Source organism: Urtica dioica, chromosome 12, assembly GCF_054948205.1.
Source record: "Urtica dioica subsp. dioica isolate 48M chromosome 12, U.dioica_male_clone48M_v1_H2, whole genome shotgun sequence".
Taxonomy (NCBI): domain Eukaryota; kingdom Viridiplantae; phylum Streptophyta; class Magnoliopsida; order Rosales; family Urticaceae; genus Urtica; species Urtica dioica.
In genome coordinates this window covers 16945089-16967222 of record NC_142767.1, presented here as the reverse complement: position 1 = coordinate 16967222, position 22134 = coordinate 16945089, and the positions used below count along the sequence as shown (strand labels likewise).

At 37.2% G+C, this 22134-nt stretch overlaps 3 protein-coding genes across 3 annotated transcripts; all 3 read right to left on the bottom strand.

Moving 5' to 3' along the window:
• Positions 1-670: 670 nt before the first annotated feature.
• LOC149379666 (uncharacterized) lies at positions 671-1983 on the bottom strand. Its single transcript, XM_089604335.1, has 2 exons — positions 1692-1983; positions 671-1374 (listed from the first exon to the last, which is right to left on the bottom strand). The coding sequence occupies exons 1-2, from the start codon at positions 1734-1736 to the stop codon at positions 820-822; spliced, it is 600 nt and encodes a 199-aa protein (XP_089460461.1). The 5' UTR covers positions 1737-1983; the 3' UTR covers positions 671-819.
• Positions 1984-2042: 59 nt separating this feature from the next.
• Positions 2043-4947, bottom strand: LEW3 (UDP-Glycosyltransferase superfamily protein). The gene is made up of 7 exons (XM_089602206.1): positions 4305-4947; positions 3743-4029; positions 3485-3671; positions 3157-3225; positions 2853-3046; positions 2509-2618; positions 2043-2409 (listed from the first exon to the last, which is right to left on the bottom strand). Exons 1-7 carry the CDS (start codon positions 4599-4601, stop codon positions 2159-2161), a joined length of 1395 nt encoding a protein of 464 aa, XP_089458332.1. The 5' UTR covers positions 4602-4947; the 3' UTR covers positions 2043-2158.
• Positions 4948-5406: 459 nt separating this feature from the next.
• On the bottom strand, positions 5407-15708 carry LOC149379664 (Clathrin, heavy chain). Its single transcript, XM_089602971.1, has 30 exons — positions 15428-15708; positions 14806-15010; positions 14378-14466; positions 14168-14246; positions 13858-13985; positions 13401-13499; positions 13192-13300; positions 12727-12806; positions 12423-12650; positions 12261-12326; positions 12048-12164; positions 11220-11417; positions 10910-11026; positions 10742-10801; positions 10524-10610; positions 10348-10431; positions 10113-10247; positions 9924-9986; positions 9727-9831; positions 9529-9641; positions 9191-9443; positions 8965-9101; positions 8603-8881; positions 7512-8514; positions 6924-7409; positions 6676-6846; positions 6385-6570; positions 6162-6284; positions 5968-6078; positions 5407-5865 (listed from the first exon to the last, which is right to left on the bottom strand). The coding sequence occupies exons 1-30, from the start codon at positions 15470-15472 to the stop codon at positions 5716-5718; spliced, it is 5106 nt and encodes a 1701-aa protein (XP_089459097.1). The 5' UTR covers positions 15473-15708; the 3' UTR covers positions 5407-5715.
• Between the last annotated feature and the right edge of the window lie 6426 nt (positions 15709-22134).

Here is a 22134-nt window from a genome sequence, read left to right as displayed (position 1 = left end):
TGACATCATAAACATTATCTTGGATACATGGAATAAGCCTCCATGTATCAACATGCATCAAATTAGCCTTTAATATTTTATTAATCAAGTTCTTTTGTTTTAATGTAACATGAAAACTCCCGCAATAAAGACTGTAGCCTCTTTGTTGCATTCTTTTTACATCAACTTTACATGTTTACTTTTGGACGTCATTACAGAAAAGAAAGAAAGATAAAGTTTATTAGGATGGCAATCGAGTCAAGGGAATAAGTGATAAAGCTCTATTTTTTTTTTTGGGCTCAACCAAGACTTTAAGTCTTGCGGTATGATTGATTAATCTCTTTACTTTGATTCTAAACCTATTTTACTCCCCTGCACCTGTCAAACATAGTATTGCTGGTTACACTCTAGCCTTTATTTCCATGTCAACCACATGATTACAACAAGAGATTGTTTTGCTTTTGATTTTGGTTTTTATTTTGATTTCGAGTACGAGAGTCGGTAAGCCTATACAACCCATCTCATATATTCACAATTTTTTTATCGACCCGTCTTCGCATTCCTCGCAAATGACTTGTGTACACTGCATATTTTTAGTGGCATCTGAGGCTTGGTGAGTTTGATCCCACGATCTCACTATAGAGGTGGTGATTTTCATTTGTTCTTAAATTTGCTCTTCAGCAATTACCACAAGCATAATCGTTTAGTTGAATATATAAATGATATGATGATGATATAAAGAAACCTCGTAATTTCCAAGCAGGTTAAGTGTCATGAAGAAGAAGCAAACAATTTCCTTTCTTTCCCTATAAATACCAAGACTTACAAAACTGAGGATTCCTAGTCGTTGAAATGGATGGCGCCGAGTTTCCATACGAGGAAGGTGGTCCCGAACATGATGGTGGTGATGGTCACGAATGAGACTCCGATGAAGAAGAGATCGGCTCCGCCCGGAAAGTCAAAGGTGAGTCCTTTCGGAGGCATTCCTCTCTTGCTGTCGTCAAGCATGTTCCCGGGGGCCTCAGGGAGACCCGTCTTCTTGCCCTTGTCGCTCTCCTTCAGGGCCGCCAGTACCTTGCTCCCCAAGTCGGGTTTCCGCGGCGCTGACTCAGCGTTGTACCGCCCCAGCACCCGCGCCGCCCTCAGCCTCTCGCGGGCCGTCAGCGGAGACCTCTTGGGCGTCTCTGCTGGGGTTGGTTCCGGCTCGCCATCGGCGGTGGTTTCGGTGGTTACTCCGTTGTCGCTTTCTGCGACTAGAGGAGTGAATTTCCGGTTTCTTTGGTTCGGGGCTTGTGTTCTTGACCCGACAAAGGAAGATTTATCCGGGGAGAGATTTGGTATCGAAGCTCTCAAGGAAGGTTTTGAGGCGCTACTCTGGTATTTCACTCCCAGCTTCTGAAGAAGAAACGGCCAATAAGAATATCAACCTAGACACTGATAAATACATAAGCTAACCCAGTAATCGTCGTTTTTTTTAATTTTATTTGGCAATACATGATGAGCGTGAAGAAATAAATTGTATTTTAATTCCCTTCATCACCCCCATGTTCTGATGATGAGAACTTCCATGTATTCACTATCATATCATCATCCCCTAGAGGTAGTTAAGAATTATATCTAAAGCCACTGTTTGATATTCGGACAATGTTCGTCTTGATGGACAAGGTACAGAATAAATAAATAAATAAAGAAAAAAAGAGGGTAATTATTACCGTCGTAGAAGTGAAACCCGCGAGGGGGTTTAGTGAGACCGCCATTTTGTGGTCGTCGTTTTAAGGCCCAGCCATTAGAGAAGCAGAGAGAGAGAGCATTGAAGGAGTTTCCTGAGAAAGTAATATCGTGGCGATAAGGTGGGGTCACCATACCCAAACTAACGATGAGGAATTTGCCATATCAGCGCGTGCTTTTCAAACACATTATTTGTCGTTTTCCAAATCTTAAAAAATATATATGAATAATTTTTTTATCCTTTTTCTTTATTGCTCGGAATTTATCTTCTTATTATTCTGTAGTTTCTGAGATAGGAAAGACAGCATAAAATGAAAAGAAATTTTTTTTTTATAAAATTATAGTTCTATCCTTCAAAACTAATTATCCATCATATACTTGGTCTATTACATGAGTTGAAGTTATAGGTTAGGGACAAAAAAAATCTATATCTTTCTTGTTTGTCAGCTTATCATTGGGATGATGTATGGTTTAGAATTGGCCGAATCGCAGCTTTAAAATCCTCATAAAATCTCTGCTCAGAGAACATGGTGGCTCGTTTCCTGGCCGCCGAAGCCATATCGAGCCTCTCGGCTTCCGACATTCCGACGATAGCGAGGATCGCGTCTGCATATTCGTCAACGCTTTTGCAGAGAAACCCAGTTTTCCTTCCGCCCTCGTCTACCAAAACAATGTCCATCTTTGGACCAGCAGAGTTATGAGCTGAGTACGCAACAAAAAAACATACATATTAATATCAAGTAACAGTTACATAAAAGGGAAATGAGTTTCGCTGTGATAAAAAGATTCGAGAAGCCAAACCGATTGGGATTGCGCCGGCAGCCATATACTCAACGACGCTGATGCCAAAGTGTTCGTCAGTCATTGAATGGATTCCTGCGACCGCGCAACCCAAAAGTCCCACCAAATCTCTGAATATGTCAAAAATAAATATAAAATAAAATAAACCAATATCCAACACCCGGGATATTTTCTCTTATGAATCAAAACTGTCGAACAATCATTCCAAATGGAAAAAAATAAAAAAACATTGTCAAGATCCAACATCAAGCATGCATCGTATTGGTCAAAATTGCACCATTCGATTTCATATCACGTCGTAAAGCAATGCAACTGAATTGAAGAAAAAAATAATATTTTCAGACCTGTAGGCGACATTCTGGTGGAATTCCACGTCATTCTCGACCATCAGTTCGGCTGCTCTGTTTTTCAAATTTTGCAGCCTTCCTTCGTCCGAGCTATTGCGACAACTACCCACAAACTGGAGTTTGGGCCTTGGCAAAGCTGGGTCTAGTCTTCCCAGCGCAACCGAAAAGGCTTCAAGCTGGAGAGAGTGTGCCTGAGAAACCACTCATACTGGATTAAAAATTATTTTCAATACAATGTCTAGGGAAGGCCACTGTTTTTTTTTTCTTGTACCTTATGGCGTATTAAGGTTTATATGCCCACCTTTTCTGGACGAAACTGAGCAACGGATATTATTTTGAGAGGATTCCATGGCCTTTCAAGAGGAAGCCCCTGTTTCAAAAGGACAAATTTTAAGAACCATATATCGGAACATCATATTGTAAATTCCACGAATTAAATATTATATTAAAGCAGATGGATAATGTCTGTAAAATGGTTGCCAAAATTGTTAGGAAAACACCGCAAACAGTATTAGATTTCTCTTGGAGCGTCAAAACTAATTTCTTTAAAAATATCATGCAAATCTTTCATACATTAACATAATTTCGGAAATCGGACGAATATCCAAAGGAATTTAAATGAGCCAAACCTGAAGTCCAGAAGTATCACAAGGAGGATAGACTCGCTTAATCCGATTCGGAATCTTCCAAAGCTTCTCGATGTGAGACCGGGTCCATGAAGAGTTAACCATTGCAAGATGAGCGCACGATCCAACAAATCCATACATATAGCTGAATATAGTGTAATATATGATTTTCACTCGCGATTGCCAAACACTGCCCCAAGAACAAATCTGTGAGACTTTAATACATTCCACGTGATACCATAAAACTGAATAGAAACAGACCTTCGAGCAATTGAGGCGTCATTATTATACATGGAATTTCGATCTCGGACCCGTGATAACATATCCAAACTGATTGTGGGGTAATGTGTGTAGCAGATGACTTTGCATCCAAATAATCTGGCGAGTGGATACGTGAAAGCGTATCCGCTCGTATCAAAATAATATAATGGCGTGAAACTGCGTAGAGCTTCCCAGCCGAGATACACAGAGCCGAGGCTTTGCCCGATCATAGTGAACCGAGGGTAAGTAGTTTCTTCAATCCACTTCCTTTTATACAAATGCACAACCTGATCATTAAACACGAACAATGATACAGTTCAGTCATCTAATTATCAAATTCATAAGGTATCTGACATTTAGTACACAATTGAGCGACCATACTACATTTTCCTTGGCTCTGAAGAACAAAACATAGACAAACCTGGAAATTCGCTAAGTTCTGAATTGAATTACAAATTAGTGATGACTAAACTCTCTTTGACGCAGCAAAAATAAGTGAACAATGAAAGCAGATAGTGAATCCCTAAATCTTAGAAGACGATGGATCATCGAAATTGATTACCTTAGGTTGACTAATCAACTCGACACCGAAGCGATCGACGGCACGAGCGGCCAAGCTCTCCGGCGAGGCGTCGTGGTCACCGGTGTAGACGACGCAGTCAAGGTCGGGGCTTTCTTCCTGGATCGCTTTGACGGCGCACCAGAGGACTCTCTCGCCTCCGCCTCCGTCGTTCGTGTAAGGGTGGAAGAAAGCCACGGCTCGTTTCCTGTTTCGTCTTGCATTTATTACGTCCCAAGCTAAATGCAGAAATGAAACAAGGGAGATCACAGCACAAAGAAATAAATATCCGATCGCCATTGAAGCGGAGCTAGGGTTTGCGAAAGTCGCTGAAGATTTGAAAAGGAAAGAGTAATTTTTTTTTTTTTTCTTATTTGATTAGTCGTTTCGTTTCCGGTAAGAGCCCTCGTGTTGGATTGGAACGGTTCAAAAGTTGATGTCGTTCGGTAAAATTTGATAGTTCACTGTACTACTATGCCTAACACACTCAAAATTGAGTCGCTTTACTTCTCTTAAAAATTTAGATCAGTAGGAATAAAGAATGGGACTCTTGAACGGCAAGCGAAAGCATAGCCGCCATAACTCCTATGATCAAAATGAGGCTCTGAAACAAACGAGACGCTGAGATAACTCGCCTTAAACTTGTTTTCTCTTGCTAGTATTGGGAAAATAATTTGAATTTCATAGTATTAACATAGTACGGAACTCGGATGTGTGCTTATACAAGAAGCTCAACAACGTAACTTCAAAAAAAAAAAAAAAAAAAAGAAAGAAACTCAACAATGTTATCGTGTTAATACGAATTCGGGTGATTTTGTCCCTGCCGGTCTAAAAAATAAAAAAATTGCACACCAATAATGACACAGAAAGAAAGAGCATGTAACTTATTGTCTTTTGACTGAGAAAGAAAGAGCATGCAACTTATTGTCGTTTGATATTTGACTACATTTTGTCATATATATTTACCCCACGCACTAAAAAAATGACTTTAAAGTAACCATCAATCTTTCTACAAATATCGTCAATCAAATTCAAAACAGAGCCTCAAGTTCGAATTATACGGTATACCACAACAAAACTTGGCGCGAAAGTGCAAATTTAACGGTTAAACAAACCACACGACCAACCATGTCGTGTTTCAAATTATAATCCAGAAGTTCTAAAACGGGGTACAAAAACAGTACAGTGAAGAAAATCCCAGAGCTAGCTCTCATCAGTAGCCCAATGAAAAAAAAATGCCTCTCCTACCAAAAGAATATTACATGAAATGTGACTTATCCACACCGCCCCTATGCCGAACAAAAAAGAATTATTTGGACTAATACACCTTTCAACCCATCGGAAATAGAAAAACAACAGAAATTACCACAAAATCAAATAAGAAATATACTCTATGTTACGCGAATGAATATGCTCAGTAGGAGCTTCCCATCGGAGGCATGCCATATGGCGGCATTGGAGGCATTCCCATTCCGCCCATTCCTTGTGGCGGAGCGTAGCCGCCGCCCATTCCCGGCATCGGTGGGGCCGGCAATGCGAGTGGCAATAACTGTGCATACATGTTCTGTTGAAAATATGACAGACGTTAATATCGTAAAATACCCGGGAAATATCATGTATCCTCTCTCAGAGGAAGCAGAAGAAGAGTGGATTATTAGTTTTGTACCTGCTGGGCAATGACGTCCTTCTCTTCCCTTTCTTTAGCCTTGACCTCGATTTGAGCTTCGATTTTGTCCTTGATGAGTTCGTCAACTTTACCTGTGTATTCACGGATGAACTGCAGAAACAAAGATAGACGTTAACAACAATAAAAAAAAAACTACAAACAAAACGGAAATACAGTGTTTTTTGCTTTAATACCTGCAACAGATACGGGAATGCAAAGTCAATCATGTTGTTCATCCAGGCAAGCTCAAGGACGATATCCGCTCGGAGAAGATCGTAGCAGACAAAGAGACATGATGCAAAGCACTCCTTCTTTCCCTGCAATTTTGAGAGGGAAATGTTAGTTTGACTCGCTCAACAAGCGATTTCCAGTGAATACAGCGAACCAGGAAATGGTAAGCGGTTAAATCGGGTATACCTTCTCAATGAAGTAAACAAGCAATTCTTCAGCGAGCTCACGGTCGCCAGATTGCGAGGCGGTCTCCATGGCGTCTTTGTAAAGATTGTCCTTCTTAGACAACGCGATAGATTGCTTCCATCTGCCAGCCTTCTTGTATATATACGCAGCCACGCGCCTCATTTCAAGAAGCTCATGTTTCTCAATCTGTAAAACAGCACGAGTTTTTAGATTTTGATCATTCAATTCAGGTAGAATCAGTAAGATAACACTTGAGTTATTAAAAAATAAATAAATAAAACTGTATCTAACCCTCTGTGCAAGGCCAATTTGATCAAAGTTATCATGTAAATCAATCGATTCACGTAATCTATCGTAATCTTCTTCCTCGACGTATATCTCATTCAATGCTTCATTTACAGCTGAGACGTTGTTACTCTGGACAGCAACCATGTATGGTTTCACGAGGCGCAGATGACCAGCCTAATTTAACATAAAAGACAATCGTTAGTCGTGTCCAATCAGAGAAAAAAAAATATCTAGATCTCAAATGAAACTACCTTTCGCATAATGTCAACAACACGAGTATGGTCAACACGAAGGGCGAGGACATTTAGGAGATCATTAATAAGATCCGGGTGCTCTTGCAAGTAGAAGTGCACAGCCTTGTAGTATAACTCCACATTAGCAACTTTGACTGAGACGTCCTTGAACTGCATGTGATCCCATGCTTCCGGAGAATGGTTCATGATGGTGGTCGCAGCATTATCAAACTCGTCATATTGGATGTACAGGTAGGTGAGTTCCTTCCAATGCTGTTGTTCATCGCAAGCTCTGATAAGCTTGGGAATGTTGAGACGGGTTGAGAACAGTTTGATATGTTCCATAAGCTTCTCCGGACGATATCTAGCGTACAGAACCCCCAACTCTGTAAAGATGCCCATGTGAGCTCGTTCCAAACCTAGACCACTCTCCATGAGAGAGATCAGCTCATTGAAGCAGCCTCTGTTCTGATAATATTCGCTCACCTCTTCCAAATCGTCGACCTATAAATAGTCAAATCAAAAAGAAAATTTTTAAGAATCGTAATGTTAAAACTTGCGGTAATTAGGAAGTGAAACTGAGGGGGGGGAAAAAAGTATGCTTACCTGAACAATAATGTTGAGCCCACAAATTTGAGCCAAACGGAACTCCTCTGCGTCGACACAAGCAAAGCAAACCTCCTTCCACGTCTTGGCGCTGTTTGCTTTCCTTGCGGCATCAACAGCACCTTGGAACTGTTTCAGCTTCACAAGTGTGACGGCTAACTTGGCCCAGTTGGAAATGAAGGCAAATATGATCTTCGCTGCCTCGTACAACGCTTCATCATACAAACGGTCACCCACGTTCTGAAGATTGGCCACGTTAGGCATGAGGATGAACTCTTCAATGTCGGCCAGCCGGTCAATCTTTGCGTATGCGTAAATGAGCTCGCTGTCGACCTTTGGCTCCTTTGCCTTCTGCCTCACCATCAGAAGATACTTCACCAAGTCGTGGTACACATCACCGTCCTCGGCGGCCTTGATAACATCCAGGAACTGAGTCACGTCCTCAGCGCGAATAAACGACTCGATCGCGTCACTCACTAGTCCTGCCCTTAGTTGAGCCTTTGCAACTTCGCTCCAAACAGCATCTTCTTCGACGCGGAATGCAAACTCCACGGCCCGTTCGATGCTTTGAATTTTGTCCAGCAGGACATTGACAGCTTGGACGTTCAAGTTGAACTTCTTGAATATCGCGAACGCTTCTTCGTAAAGCTGGGCTTCCACGGCTACTTCTCCAACTGCAGGTCCGTCGAAGTTGTCCAGTCTGTTGATGTAGTCCATGACTCTTGACGGGTCTGCCTTGATGGCTGTCAGTATAAGCAAATTTTGGAGGTTGAAGTTCCCACTGAACGCGGAGTTCTGAAGCACTATCTTCTCGAGAAGCTCAATCAACTCATGGGGCAAATCAGCGGTCATAAAAGCCTTCACGGCCGCAGAAACCTGCTCCGGACTCTTGCTTTCGGGCAAAGCTGTAGACACGACTTGATCGATGAGCTGTCTCCTATATTCATTCTCAGGAGTAAGAACCTTCTCCCAGAGATCACCATCCATCCTCTCGACGACATATCTGCAGAGCAGTAACAAATTAATACGCCTTCAAAACGGCCAAAGAATAGATAGATGAGAAGTTAAAAACATCTGTTTGGGTCACACACCTTGCTTGTAGTTTAAATAATGAATTCTTGTTAGTCACGTTGATGAGCTCCTCATCGCACTGTCCTCGTCGGTACGCAACAACCGCCAAGGTAGGATCACGTTTTTCACAATATTTACCCACGACGCGAGAATCATAATACGGGTTGGTGGTAAGGAAGTGCTCTGGGTTATTGTTACTATCGATGATGATTTTCCCAAGAGCATTGTGAACATGCACATCCTGGCTTCCCTCACTCACAAGATGCTCCAAAAACTGGGTGAGCAATCGAAGTCGATTCCTGAAAAAACACAATAATAAAATGAAAAAACCTTTACAAGGAAAGGTAACAATATCACAAATAAGGAAGGTAAAGAATATCACCTTTTCTCACACTCCTCCACAAGGGGCTCCACCGGAAGCAACGAGCGGACAGACAATATCAAACCTTTGATAAAATCTTCAGGACACTCGTCATCTAGAAGCTGACCCACAACTAAAGGGGCATTGCTAGGGTTCACCTATGAAAACACAATGTTTCCAGTTACTTTAAATAAGCAACAACTATACAGCTGCCACCTCAAACTGTTAATAGTGAATAAATAGGTACCTTCTGAACGTAACCTTCAATGTAGCGAAGCATGTTGTTTGAATACAAGTAGTGGGTGAGATCCGGAACAAATCCAAAACGGTCACACACGTTAATCAGTGGGCGTGCATCAGGGAGCTTGGCTTCCATCAAGAAGTTCTTAGTTTTCTCAGGGTCATAGAAGTTTGATTCCCTTGTAACACGCTCAACCTCTTTGATTTGTCCAGTTCTAGCAGCCGCTTCAACATACTTGAAGTGAATTTCAGGGTCCTCACTATCCATATTAAGAAATATTAAAAATAACGTTAGTATTCAACCAAATAAGAAACAAGTATGAACAACTCAAACAAAAATATCACCTCGAGCTCAAAAAAGATCCCAAGAAGAAGTAAAGTCCTTCATAAGACTTAAATTGCTCAAAAATCTTCATGCACGCATCAATTCCCAACTGTTCACAGTATTCCTTGGCAACCTGGATGTTAAGGAATGGAAAGTATGAGTGGATGCCACAAAAAATAAGTTATCCTAAAACACCCAGAAAGGAGAAAGCAACGCACCTGCACAATGATCTGAAGGTTGGCTCTTAAATTGACCAGTAAAAGGTCCTTCATACACTCCAATGCCCATTCTCGTGAAAGAGTACCAAAGAATTCAACAAGAGACTGCAAACCACAGCAAGAAGAGTGTTATGTTATGTAACTTCCCTACGTAAGAAGACAACGAAAATAGAAAATAAAAAATCTAGTTTAATTACCTGTGGCTCAATTGCATGTGTGTTTACAATGACCCGTTTAATATCAGGCAACTCTGTGTAGTGCTGCATCCAAAGAATTTTGCTCAGAAATCAATGACTACTATACTATATAAACTGGAAAACCCAATTGCTCTAATACAGACCAAATCCCGTAAAAATGTTATTTTAAAGGATTTAGAGAAATATTACCTGAAGTGCCCGCACATACAAAGCGGCTTTTTCACAAAGCTGCGCTATCCTAGGGCGATCATAGTGGCTGAACATTCCATTAGCCAAAATTGCATCAGCTACATTTGGGAAAGTTACCAAATTGATTTCAAGAACCTGTTTGGATAAAGAAAATAGAAGGTGTAATGTAAGCAATGTGAAATCGGATATACAATAGAGAGAAACCGAATAAGAATTCATGCAGAATGAATGTAACCTTAGTTTGCAGGAAGCCATGTTCAGGTTGATTCGACTTCAAAACATCCAAAAGAAAAGCTGTGGCCTCACGAATCAAGTTCCTCTGGGAAAAACACACCCATGCAGAGAGAGGCCTTAGTATTCTTTTCTTTGACTTCATAATGTTAAACGAACTTAAGGAGAACAAAAAAAAACCTGAAGAAATAGATCCGTTATGGTGTTGTAATCAACTGGACAACCTCCCTCCATTTGGGACATCATTAATGCAAAATTGACAGCACCCTGCATCACCAAACACATTACTTAATTAATTTCTGATCTGATAAACGAAAAGGTTCACACATAATCCTGGAACAATTCTATGATAGTTTCAACCATAATGGCTTAATATCATGTCAACATCTTGGGCATACCTGAGGGTCGGTCCGCAGGATTGTTTGCAAAAGGAACAAGTAGTCTGGCGTGTATCCAACCTATGGAAGAAAATATTTAAGAAAAGAGGATCCATGTTAGGACCATTAAACTAATCATAAGAGCAATATCTGAACATAAATCATGGATGCAGAGCACATTTCCATCACCTGCTTCGAGTATATCAGAATCTTATCAAACTCCCTTCTTTCGGCAAAAGCTGCTACGACTTTTGGAGTTGCTCTGGCTTTTATGTATATTTTCAAAGCAAGGTCATTATCCACAGTCTGCATAAATACATCATTAAAAGTGTCAGCATAAGTAGCGCAATGCAACAACCAGCAGCATGGTAAATTTTCTCTGTAAAAACCAAATAAGCACTGGATTACAACCCTGAAGCTACTATAAGACAGGTTAAAAAATTTAATAACTCACGTGAAACGAAAAAGGTGGTACTTAGCTAATCATCAAAAACCCTACCTTCACAAGATCTCCCAACTCCTCACTGCATTCCAATTTATCTTCAGCCAGCCAATTTTCCAATAAATTCTTCTTGTTTTGGTTCACAACAAGACGTGATAACTCCAAGGACTCGAAAGCATTGAGCTTTCCCCTAGTCAATAGTGTCCCAAAGTATTGTAACAAAGGCGGTGTTTGCCCAGCTTGGACAGGAACACTCTGCAATGCCGAACACAAACCACATAAGCTATTAGTCAATCGTAATAGATCAACTATCAAATACAACAGCAAAGCTCAGAAAAAGAATAGGAACTTAGATATGTCAATAGCAACACAGCTAAACTGAGCCAGTTTCAAATCATAGCTAAACCCAACTGTTTTTTTGTATCTCGGCTACATATATTCTGTTTAATTTAGTAAACAAGAACTGTTTACGAAAGAAAGTAAGAAAACAAAGGTATGCCTCCAAGCAGCTATAAGATTAATGCTACTGATACTGGTAAAAAGTGAAATACCCCTTCGATGATGCCTTCTCAGGTGCTCTTTGTACCTTCACAGACTTAATTTTTGCAAGGGATTCAATTCATTTGCGGAAAAAGACATAAATGTTTAGTAACTTTTATTTGACTAGGTAATTTACAAGTGCTTTAAGATTGAGAAAAACAAATTCTTTTAACAAGCTGACTAATATAATAGATAGTCCTGAGCTCATACTATGTATATCTATTCCTGTTTTCATTAGCTATATTTTCTGCAGTGATCTTTTGTAGATTGCGGTGCATTGAGGAATATTTACACTTGCACGCAAGAATGAAATATCTCCAACTTTAACGGAAAAAAAATAATAACCTGGAACTTGGCAACTGTATCAGGGGTACGCAATATTCCTTGGGGTGACTCAGCGGCAAGTTCGGCAGCTTCTTTGTACTTTGTTTGAGCGAACAATTCTTGAAATCTCTGGACAACCTGAAAATTTTAACAGCCACAGCAATTTCTCAGAATCAAACGGAGGCAGTAGAAACTCATATCCGATTTATTATTTTGATGGTCATATAAAAATACCAGGTTCTCAGCACCAGGAAGATTTCCTCTTTTCGCCAGATTGACAGCAAGCTCCAGATTGTTTAACTAGAATGAATTACAAGTTAAAAGTGAATAACTATCCAATCTTCATGTCCTGTAACAGCAGATAAATAAGTAAAATCAGCAACTTGTTATACATACCTGACCACTAACAAAGGGCACAATTGTCTGTTCATTAACAGTTGCCACTAACACCTGGCCACGTCTGTTAATTGCATAGAAGCCTCCTACTGATGAAGCTTCTGATGTCAGAAAGATGGGATCTGGACTAATTCTGTTTCTGTAAACTGCAGTAGCGGTCTCCAGATCATAAACAAATAGCAGCCCGAGCTTGGTGATCACATATATCAAACTGTATTTGTGGGATATCTGCACTTTCAAAACTTAACATGAGCTTCCTACCACTAATTACCCGTCCATGAAAGCAGTATTAGAAGACCCCTACCTGCATCGCAACAGGAAAGTCATCGGCAAAATCTGGCGGGAAGAAAAGATCTGCTTGCTTCTTTGTAAAAGAGGGTTTTCCTGCCAAAAAGTTACCGAGTATAAATTTTTTGATAATCACTCAATTGAAAAGTCAGCAATGACCTAATCAAAGCTACTCCAACCTACGTTCTGGCCAACCTTCAAATGGAAAATTATTCCATCCACATGTACACGAAAACGTATTTAATACAACATTTACCATATATCCTACATTTTTCCCAATGTTTTTTTTTACCTGATCCCGTTATTCATCTTAGTTTATAATCACTCTGTCTAAATTCAATTCCAATACATAAATAAAAAAAACATAAGGGCCATTTCACAGACAGTCTTAATAGACTTAAAGATCACAAAGTCACAATAACTTCCACCAAATTATTCTTCTAAAGAGTAGAACAGATCAGATTTATTACTCAAAACTAACCTGGTTGTGCACCAAGCTCGATTACGTGTAACTTAGATGTGATCTGCCCAGCATTAAGTGTCTTTGTAGCAAAAGCAATAAGAATGGAAGGATTTTCATTTCCCGGAATCTGAATGAAACAAAATTATAATCAACACTCAATACAGAGCTTAGGTTCCTATGCTTATTATGCAAGTATGAGAGCAAGTGGGGTAAGGAGACTTGCGCACTTTAAACTGGGCAAATGCAGCAGCATGTGCTTCCAGTGCCTGACTGCGTTGTTGATCCACAGAGAACAATTGCATATTCCCTTTTACCAATTGAGGCCTCTGCAGACAGAACAGAAAAGATAAAGTCAGGAGCGAAAATGGAAAACAAATTGCATAACAAAAAAATTAAAGCACAACAATGACATTCGAATGTTCAACTGTAAAACAACTACTAAGGAATTAAGACTTAATGGGTATAGAAAACTCTGCAAAGCCCATTCAAACTAACATAGTAATACTCTTTTGCTATCAATCAACTTATAACAGCTGCTTACGCTCCAATAACACGATTTTCGCAAGCTGATACATCGTATTTAATTATCCGACGGATGGTTCTACTATCAACCATCAGAGCACACAAGGGCAAGGGCATACAAGAAAACTCAACAGAATAATTTTACAGGGTGTAAGAACATGCCTCGGCAGCACCAGGGGCGATTCCAATCAGCACCAGCCACTTTTCAGAAGGATCACACCTGTAGTTAATTATCTGATTGTTCGCCAGATTTGCTGTTCTTTCAAATACCTTCACTGGTTCAGTCTCACCTACAAAGTAAAAAAGCATTTAGAATTCCTGCATCGAATAAACCCAGAATACCATGACATTCAAAAAACAAAAGGTGTAATGAGAATGAAGGAAAGAGAAACAAAAACAAGTACAGGAATAAGTAGAACTGTAGAAGTAGTGTATTTTTATTTTTTATTTAAGTAGAAGTAGTGGTATTTACCTTCAATAGACCAATGATATACTGAGGTTTGTGTGACTAATCCCAGCAGCTTTGGAGAAATCCATTTCCAAAACACGACCTAAACATGTGTCACAGCCACTTTAAAACCAAGTAATAAAAATCACCTTACATTTATGCCAATATATAGTAGACAATAATGAGTGCTAATGAAAATAAAATATCATCATCAAAAAAGAAAAAAAATCAGACCTGCTCGGGCATTAAATGTGATTTCAATTTAGCTTTTAACTCGATGTTAAATATTTGAAGGTGATCCTGATTCGTTCCCTGGACTTGGGCTGTAAAAACGGCAGATCAACCAATGAACCGGTTAAAGGAATAAAGGAGAAACATATAGAAGTTTTAAAAATTGATGCAATTCCATTCAGATGTTCAAATTTAGTACTCCACAGAATCCATAACCTAATAGCAGAAACATGTAAATAATGAATAACAGGGTAGTGATAAATTCATGATCATAGTATCTTAAATGACAATTATAATGTGAAATATATTCCAATTCTATATTATACTGCAAATTCGAAATAATAATAATCTCGAATATTCTAATCGAATGTGCCATGCACGATATACGTTCCTGTATACTAATCACAAATGTATGAACAAACACAAATTACCTTTCAGTGCAAGGATTTTGGAATTCGGATTCATGAGAGCCGAGTCGGCAGTAATGGGCCTCCTTAAAGGCTGATTTGGCATGCTCATGTCTATGATAACAATGCTATTCTGTGGAGAGGTCTCTCTCACACAGATATACTTATCCGATTCCATAGTTACGTGTGTAAATGTGATGAATTGCGGACTAATCCCAATGCTCGGAAGCTGCGACAAACATCAGATCACAAAATCCCGATCATTCAATTACTAATTCAGGCATTGGAACAATCGCAACTTTACAAACTTGCCCCAAACATTATCACTCTTATCACCGTATAGTATATAGAAATACATCATAGACACAACAAAATAGATCAAACAGATCTGCTATTACATTTCACACGATAAGACCATCAGATCTGTGCGAAATTCAACACACTTATAAATTAGTCACAAAATCACAGCTTGTACTCGAGCTAAAAAAATTCAAAATTTCAAGATTGGAGTGAATCTAAGAGTGCAAATAACCACAATCTTGCGGAATTTCATTAAAAAAAGATCGTGAATTCCGAAAATTGAACTATCAGTGAATCAAATCCAACAAACTCGATGGAAAGAATCGGCGAATCAGAGAGAACTTACCGTTAAGGCTTCCCTCATGGCGATCGGAGCGCTCGCCGCCGCCATGGTTGGTCGGATCGAGAAAGCTCGGATCTAGACGAGCGATCGGATATGCGACAAAGCCTGTGTAGGCGTTTCGAAACCCTTGCGACGGGATTCGATTCGCTTCGAGATCTAAATCAGTGTTTCGAAAATTTCTCTCACCAGGGAAAGATGAGAGAGAGGGAGAGAGATCTACAGAGACAGAGGAGAAAGAGAGAGAAAAGGTGGAGCAAGATTGATGGTTCCAATATTTATAGTCGGAGGATAAAATGAAATGAAAATTCCAGTTAAACGACGAGAGAGAAACAAAAAGTTGGAGAAATTTGTCCGATGAAATATATATTCTTTATTTTCTTTATTTAGGGAAATAAAGAAAAATCTTTTGGAAAAAATAGACGCGTAAAAAGAAATGTGCCTCGCTCGTAGTACAAAATCGTTAAATTTCATAATATTTTTTTTATTTAAGACTCCGGGTTCAATTTTGTACGATCTGACCCGAAAAACAAGTCCCAGATTCAATTTTTTTTTACAGGGATTTGTCTGAAAGGAAATTTTTTTAATGAGCCATCCTTTTTGGATTAAAAAAAGTATAAATGGATTATGCTCCACAAAATAAATCGGTAACATATTAGGATTATTATGGAAACTCTATTATAAGAATTTCTTATCATTTATATCACTTTTTAATATCGTTGTGACTTAGTGATAGAATTGTAAATAAATTGAGTAGAGCCAATTTTTGTAATTTTAGTTCGGCTAGATATATAACGCGATATCTAAGATAGATTTTAGAAGAAGAAAAAAATGCGTTTTAGCTCGAACTCGTTATGGTAAAGCTCAAGTTTTGCGTAAATTTATTTGATTGTATGCCAAGTCAAATAAAGATTGTTATAAAAATTCGTTGTGATAACAAAATAAGATTATCTGTAGTAGTTAATTTTAGTTTATTAGGGGAATGCATTGATAAAATAAATAAATAAATAAAACATAACAAGATAAGATTGTTATATAAGAGTCAGTTCATTTATTCATATGTTTTACTGTTCTGAAACAAGTGACGACGTGAAATGTAAGCAACAATTCATGGTTTATACTTTATATTCGCAGCAATACATTTGTTTCCTGCTGTGTAAATTGGTGTTTGTTAACCAATTCATCACTTTTCACATGTATAGAGTAGGAAGTATATCTCTATTTTTGGTGGATATATGATATATCATTTAATTTTTTATATTAATTTTAGCAATGGTTCAGATTCTGCTACAAACATCCAAGTGCATATGAAAAAACACACTAAGAATTATATATAATTTGAGATTTCTAAACAAAAAATAATATAGTATATATATATATATATATATATATATATATATATATATATATATGGTTATGCGTTGATGAAATCGGTCAAAATATACAAGGTGGTGAAAACTTATTAAGTCTTCATTCAAGGTTGATATTATTAGTTTTCTTATACATGCAAAAATCGTATCTCCGCTATAGTTTTCGAAGTCTTTGTCTTTGTCTCGCGGATTTGGAGTTGCTAAAACCGGAGGAATGGCGTGATTCACTCGTGAAGGGGTGGGCTGACGACTTTTGCCATATTTCCTTCGACAAGTGACCACTTTATTACAATCTCTATGGACTCATTAATAGATCTCATCGAAGGGAAGAGACATTGACCTCTCCACCTAGCAATGCATCGATGACCCTAACCAGATACCTTGAGCCCTATCACAACGAATGCCAGTCTATTCCAATGAAAGAATCGCAAAATGAGCATAATAAAGGACATTTCACGTCTCATCTTCGAAGATTTTCGCACGTCGGAAGAATATCAAAGAATCCCTTCTAAACTAAGAGTTTTATGTTTTGCAATATATCTAAATCCTAAAGCTTTTTCCACCATGACAAGAAAACGAGGGAAGTGGATGAAGGCCAACATTGCGCAAAACAATTACCATATCATAGACACTATTACAAAAAATACCCGTTTAGAGTCGCTCAAAAAGCGACGCGCTATAGTATGGGCGTCATTTTTTTAGCGATGCGTATGCTAGTGACGTCAAAAGGTTTGGGCGTCGCTTATGGCCGAGCGACGCTCCACGTAAGCGCCACGTAGGATTTGGAGTTTGTTGTTACTTGGACGTCACTTTTGCAGAGAATGACTCTTATTAAACTAGTGCCGCTTGTGTTTTAAGTTTGGTGTCGCTCACTGAGAAAGCGACACCAAATTGGAAGGCGTCGCTTTCTTTTGAGCGACTCCAATGTTTTTTTTTAATATTTAAAAATACGTTTTCCGTTATATTTTTCCTGTAACAAAATAGATAAAACAGTACTCAAAACCAACCAAAAAACAGATAAAAACAGCAAAAAAATTTCATGCAAATTTTCATAATCAAGCATTTGAACATAACAAAATAATAGTATTAACGTAGTTTTACAATCAGGTAACCTTGTTTTATATCTTACATTTTCATTCATAATAATTATTTCAACCATATCCGCATATATAGTTTAATATAAAGACACATATCATCCACAATAATACTAGCATAGTCTTGTCAAAGTTCGTCCATCTCGGCATTATTGTAAGTTGCCAACGATCGCAACTGAAATAAAAACAAATTAACATATTAATAAACATACACAACATATTAAGAAACTTTATTAAGATACTTACATGTTCGAGGGTATCATTTCCATGATCTCCCTTTAAAAAAATCTCTCACCGTGAATAAGAGAAAATATTCGCACTCCGTAGTTAAAGGTTGTTTTGGGCCCTATGATAAAATACAACAATTTTATTCGAACATATTTATATTAAAATTATGTAAGTTTTGTAGTACCTTTTCTTCATGGCAAGTGACCTTCAACGGTACGTTAAAATATCTTCCGCACGCTATACATAAGATAAGCTTCATAAGTATAAATGCACAATGTAATATGTAGTTGTATGATGTCAAATACGATAAAAATTTACTACTTACGCTGAAAGGACCAATTTTAGGTCACTCGGAATAGCATAATGAAGAGGATCAAAATGATACATATTGACATCTCCGTCCATAGCCAAAAGTATCAAATGTCTCCTAAATAAACAAAATTCTTAACTTATGTGCAGTAAGCGACGCTCAATTCCGTTTACCCGCGAATTTATCAATCTAGCGTCGCTTTCTGTTAAAGTGACACACATTCTAATCCAGCTGGACCTCTCACAAGATGTCACGTCAACCGAGTTCGAAAAATTCATTTCGTGCGTCGCTTAATAATGTACATGACGCAGATATAGCGACTTCTAATAGGTATTTTGTAGTAGTGAGAATAAATATCATTATCCTCTTAAAGTCAAACCAACACATCATATCACATTTCCTCGCCAATTGGAATGCATACAATAACATTAATCTCTATTCGTAGAGAGATACCTCGAGATTTGTTAGATCCCATCGGTCATCCTCCATGAAATCTGAGACCATCACGACCCATCCCTAAAATGGAATTTAGGACAAGTTTGAAGCCACTCGGCCTTGGAACCCACGACTCTGAAAACACATTAGTATTCTCATATTGATCTGCCACCTAACACAATTGGAAACCAACTTCAAACCCTAATGAAAACTCACATAAATAAAAGAGGTGGCCCTTACTCCGAAGCTCCGAAATTGACGTATCGCGGAATTACTTAGCCTTGAAAACAAGGGCATATATATGGTTACCAAATCAATTGTTGTTGATCTATTAATCTAAAGGTGATTGTTTAGACATGTAAAATATATATTTACTTCATATTATTATAATAATAATAATAATAATAATAATAATAACTATATTTTTACTGGTTGTATTTTTAATTTTGTAATATCTCAACTATTTTTCTTAAAAAATTGACGGATTTTGTACTCGATTTTTAATAACTATTTTCTTAAAAATCACTAAATGGGCTTAGCATTTGAATTGATGCATTTGGGTTCATACAAAAAACCCAAACCGGTTCCTACATTTTGGCTTCAAAATTGGCATATAATAGCCCACATGTAAGCCATGTAGTTCTTCCTTATATTTTATTGTTCGTCTACTTAACAATTTTTTTTTTTTACTTTTTTATTACGAACCACCGCATTTTAATTTAGACCATAGGATAAGTTTATAAATGAATTTGGTTGCGGGACAACGAAAAAAAATGCATATCTACAAGAGACAATCTACAAATTAAAGTCACAGCAAAAATAAATAGGAATAAATACCCACTTGTTCTTTTGCACCTTGTCGTAAGTTGTGACGTGTTTAACGCAAGCTTGAGCTGTTTTCCATTGAGTTTAAAAAGTAATAGTTTATAAAATAAACGTACGGGAGAGTGTGATGTGTAGGATTATATGTTTGATAGTGATTTAATACCCCAAAAAAAAAATTTATACAAAAATTAGAAAATCAAATTAAATTTTAGAGAAATATAATATATGTATCTTTGTGTATCAAAATTCAGCGACTACTCTCATAGTTTATAAACTTTATATAAATATCAAATATATCTTATAACACTACTATTGATAAAGAAAAGACTTCTAACCGACTTTTAGCTAACTTTATCATTTAAAAAAAAATTAAAAGGACTAATATACCATTGATATAAAACAAAAAATTAGACCTTGTATTTTTTTTTTTACTTAAAATAAATAAATAAATAATTAAGTTGCTCATCCTATCTTCCCTATTGTTATTGTCCGCAAGCTAATATTTAATTATAAGATATAACACAGCATTTGATGAACAGATCATGCACGAACACGTAAATACTTAATTATTAAAAATAAAATATAAAACACACACACAACACGAAATCTCAAGAATTAGACATCTCCTATGTGCCCAACAAGTTTCACCATGACACCGAGCAAGGCTTCGGTGACCATCACCACGTCGGCAATTCACATGCTCGACGAAGACCGACCGGACCACAACGAGTACCACGATCAAGAGACAGCGCGGTGGTTCGACGTGGAAGCGTTCGATTTTCTAGGGTTGTTGATATTGGGCTTCGGATTGGAGATTGGGGTTGGTGTTGATGAAATAATGTGATTGAATTCATGATTTTGGACCATAAATTTGAACTCGAGAGGTTGAAGCTCTACGATTTCAATGGACACTTGTTCGAGGAATCTGAGAATTTTTGTTGCTCTTGAATGAATTATTATTCAACTTCAAGTTCAAACATATAAGCAAGCCACGAGGCTTTGTTCAAATCACATATATAGTGTATCAGTTATGGGCATATAAAGTGTCATATTTATCTGTGTAATATTTTTATTTTTCTTCAGTTTCATTCAAGCTAAATCTGCCCTCTTTTGTGTGTCTTTTTATACATTAAGCTTAGATATTGATTTGGGAAAATGACACATATATACTATGTGTTTTAGTGAAATGTCGAGTTTAATCTTTGGTTTTCAAAAATGTCGAGTTCATACTTTCTGTTTAATTAAAATGACGAAATTATATCATCTGTTTAACTAAAATGACGCAATTATACTCTGAAATGGATAACAGTATCACAAATCTCTCTTTCATTAATATTAACTCTTATATAAGAAAAAGCGAATCAAATCGAAACCAGTACCCTAATTTTCAAATTCCTAATTTTGAAATAAAATTAGCCTTAAATTTAAATTAAATAATAAAATTCATATCTGCTAATAGATTATTTCATTCCGTGTTCGAATTGCAACTCTAAATCCTTGATTATATGTTCGAATTTGTGACTTTGATGACTATCAACTGTCGATTTTTACCCATTTGCATCTTTTTGTGTTTTTCACGACTAAGAAACTGTTGTTTATTTTGTAGTTTTTAAATAAATTACATATATGGCGTGAATGAATAAAGATAATTGGTGTTTATATATAAATATTATAGTCAACGTCAATGAAAATTCAATAAAAAGAAGATTCGTGGTGTTATTGTCTATTTCAGGGTATAATTGCGTCATTTTAGTTAAACAGATGGTATAATTTCATCATTTTAGTTAAACAGATAGTATAAACTCGACATTTTTGAAAACCAAATATTAAACTCGACATTTCACTAAAACAGAAGGTATCTTTGTGTCATTTTCCCTTAACAATTTCAATGAAACAAAAAAAGCACATGATATCTGATAAGCGGCATTTTTCTTATTCTTAGTTTGCTTTTGAATTAATTTGTTTTTATTCCACATTATTTTTTTTACTTCGATTATTACGTTAAAACTTTCGTGACAAGTATGTATATGAGGCAATCTTGTCATTTATAAAATCAACTGGTCTTACCAATTTTTTTTTATGGTTTCTATGATTACTAGTTTTTTAGCATCGCGCTACGCGCGAATGATTTTAGCATATTATAATGATAATAACAAGTAAAATTTGTAGAGGTTAATTTGTGTTATCAAGATTTGTAAACAATGGACACCAAAGAAACCGGCAATTAAGAAAAAATTCTTAAAAATAATAAACGAATAATAAAATAAAAAAAATTTATTTTGTACATTGATTAGACTTTTATGGGTAAATAAGACTTGCGTTCGCTTTCCAATGAAATATGGAGACACATATAAGGCGAAGGAAAATAAATATCAAAGAGAAACTAATAAAGAAAATATAAAACTGTTGTCGCTGTTTTTTGGACAACGATTTAGGAATCGCAGGCGGTTA

Coding starts and splice junctions, on each gene's coding strand:
- LOC149379666 (XM_089604335.1), bottom strand. CDS start 1,736: ATGGCGGTCTCACTAAACCCCCTCGCGGGTTTCACTTCTACGACG. Junction 1,375..1,691: donor CGGGTTTCACTTCTACGACG/GTAATAATTACC, acceptor TTTCTTCTTCAG/AAGCTGGGAGTGAAATACCA.
- LEW3 (XM_089602206.1), bottom strand. CDS start 4,601: ATGGCGATCGGATATTTATTTCTTTGTGCTGTGATCTCCCTTGTTTCA. Junction 3,226..3,484: donor GTGATACTTCTGGACTTCAG/GTTTGGCTCATT, acceptor CTTTTGAAACAG/GGGCTTCCTCTTGAAAGGCC. Junction 2,410..2,508: donor TGCCGGCGCAATCCCAATCG/GTTTGGCTTCTC, acceptor TTGCGTACTCAG/CTCATAACTCTGCTGGTCCA.
- LOC149379664 (XM_089602971.1), bottom strand. CDS start 15,472: ATGGCGGCGGCGAGCGCTCCGATCGCCATGAGGGAAGCCTTAACG. Junction 11,027..11,219: donor AGTTGGGAGATCTTGTGAAG/GTAGGGTTTTTG, acceptor GTATTTATGCAG/ACTGTGGATAATGACCTTGC. Junction 6,571..6,675: donor AAATTGGCCTTGCACAGAGG/GTTAGATACAGT, acceptor GCTGTTTTACAG/ATTGAGAAACATGAGCTTCT.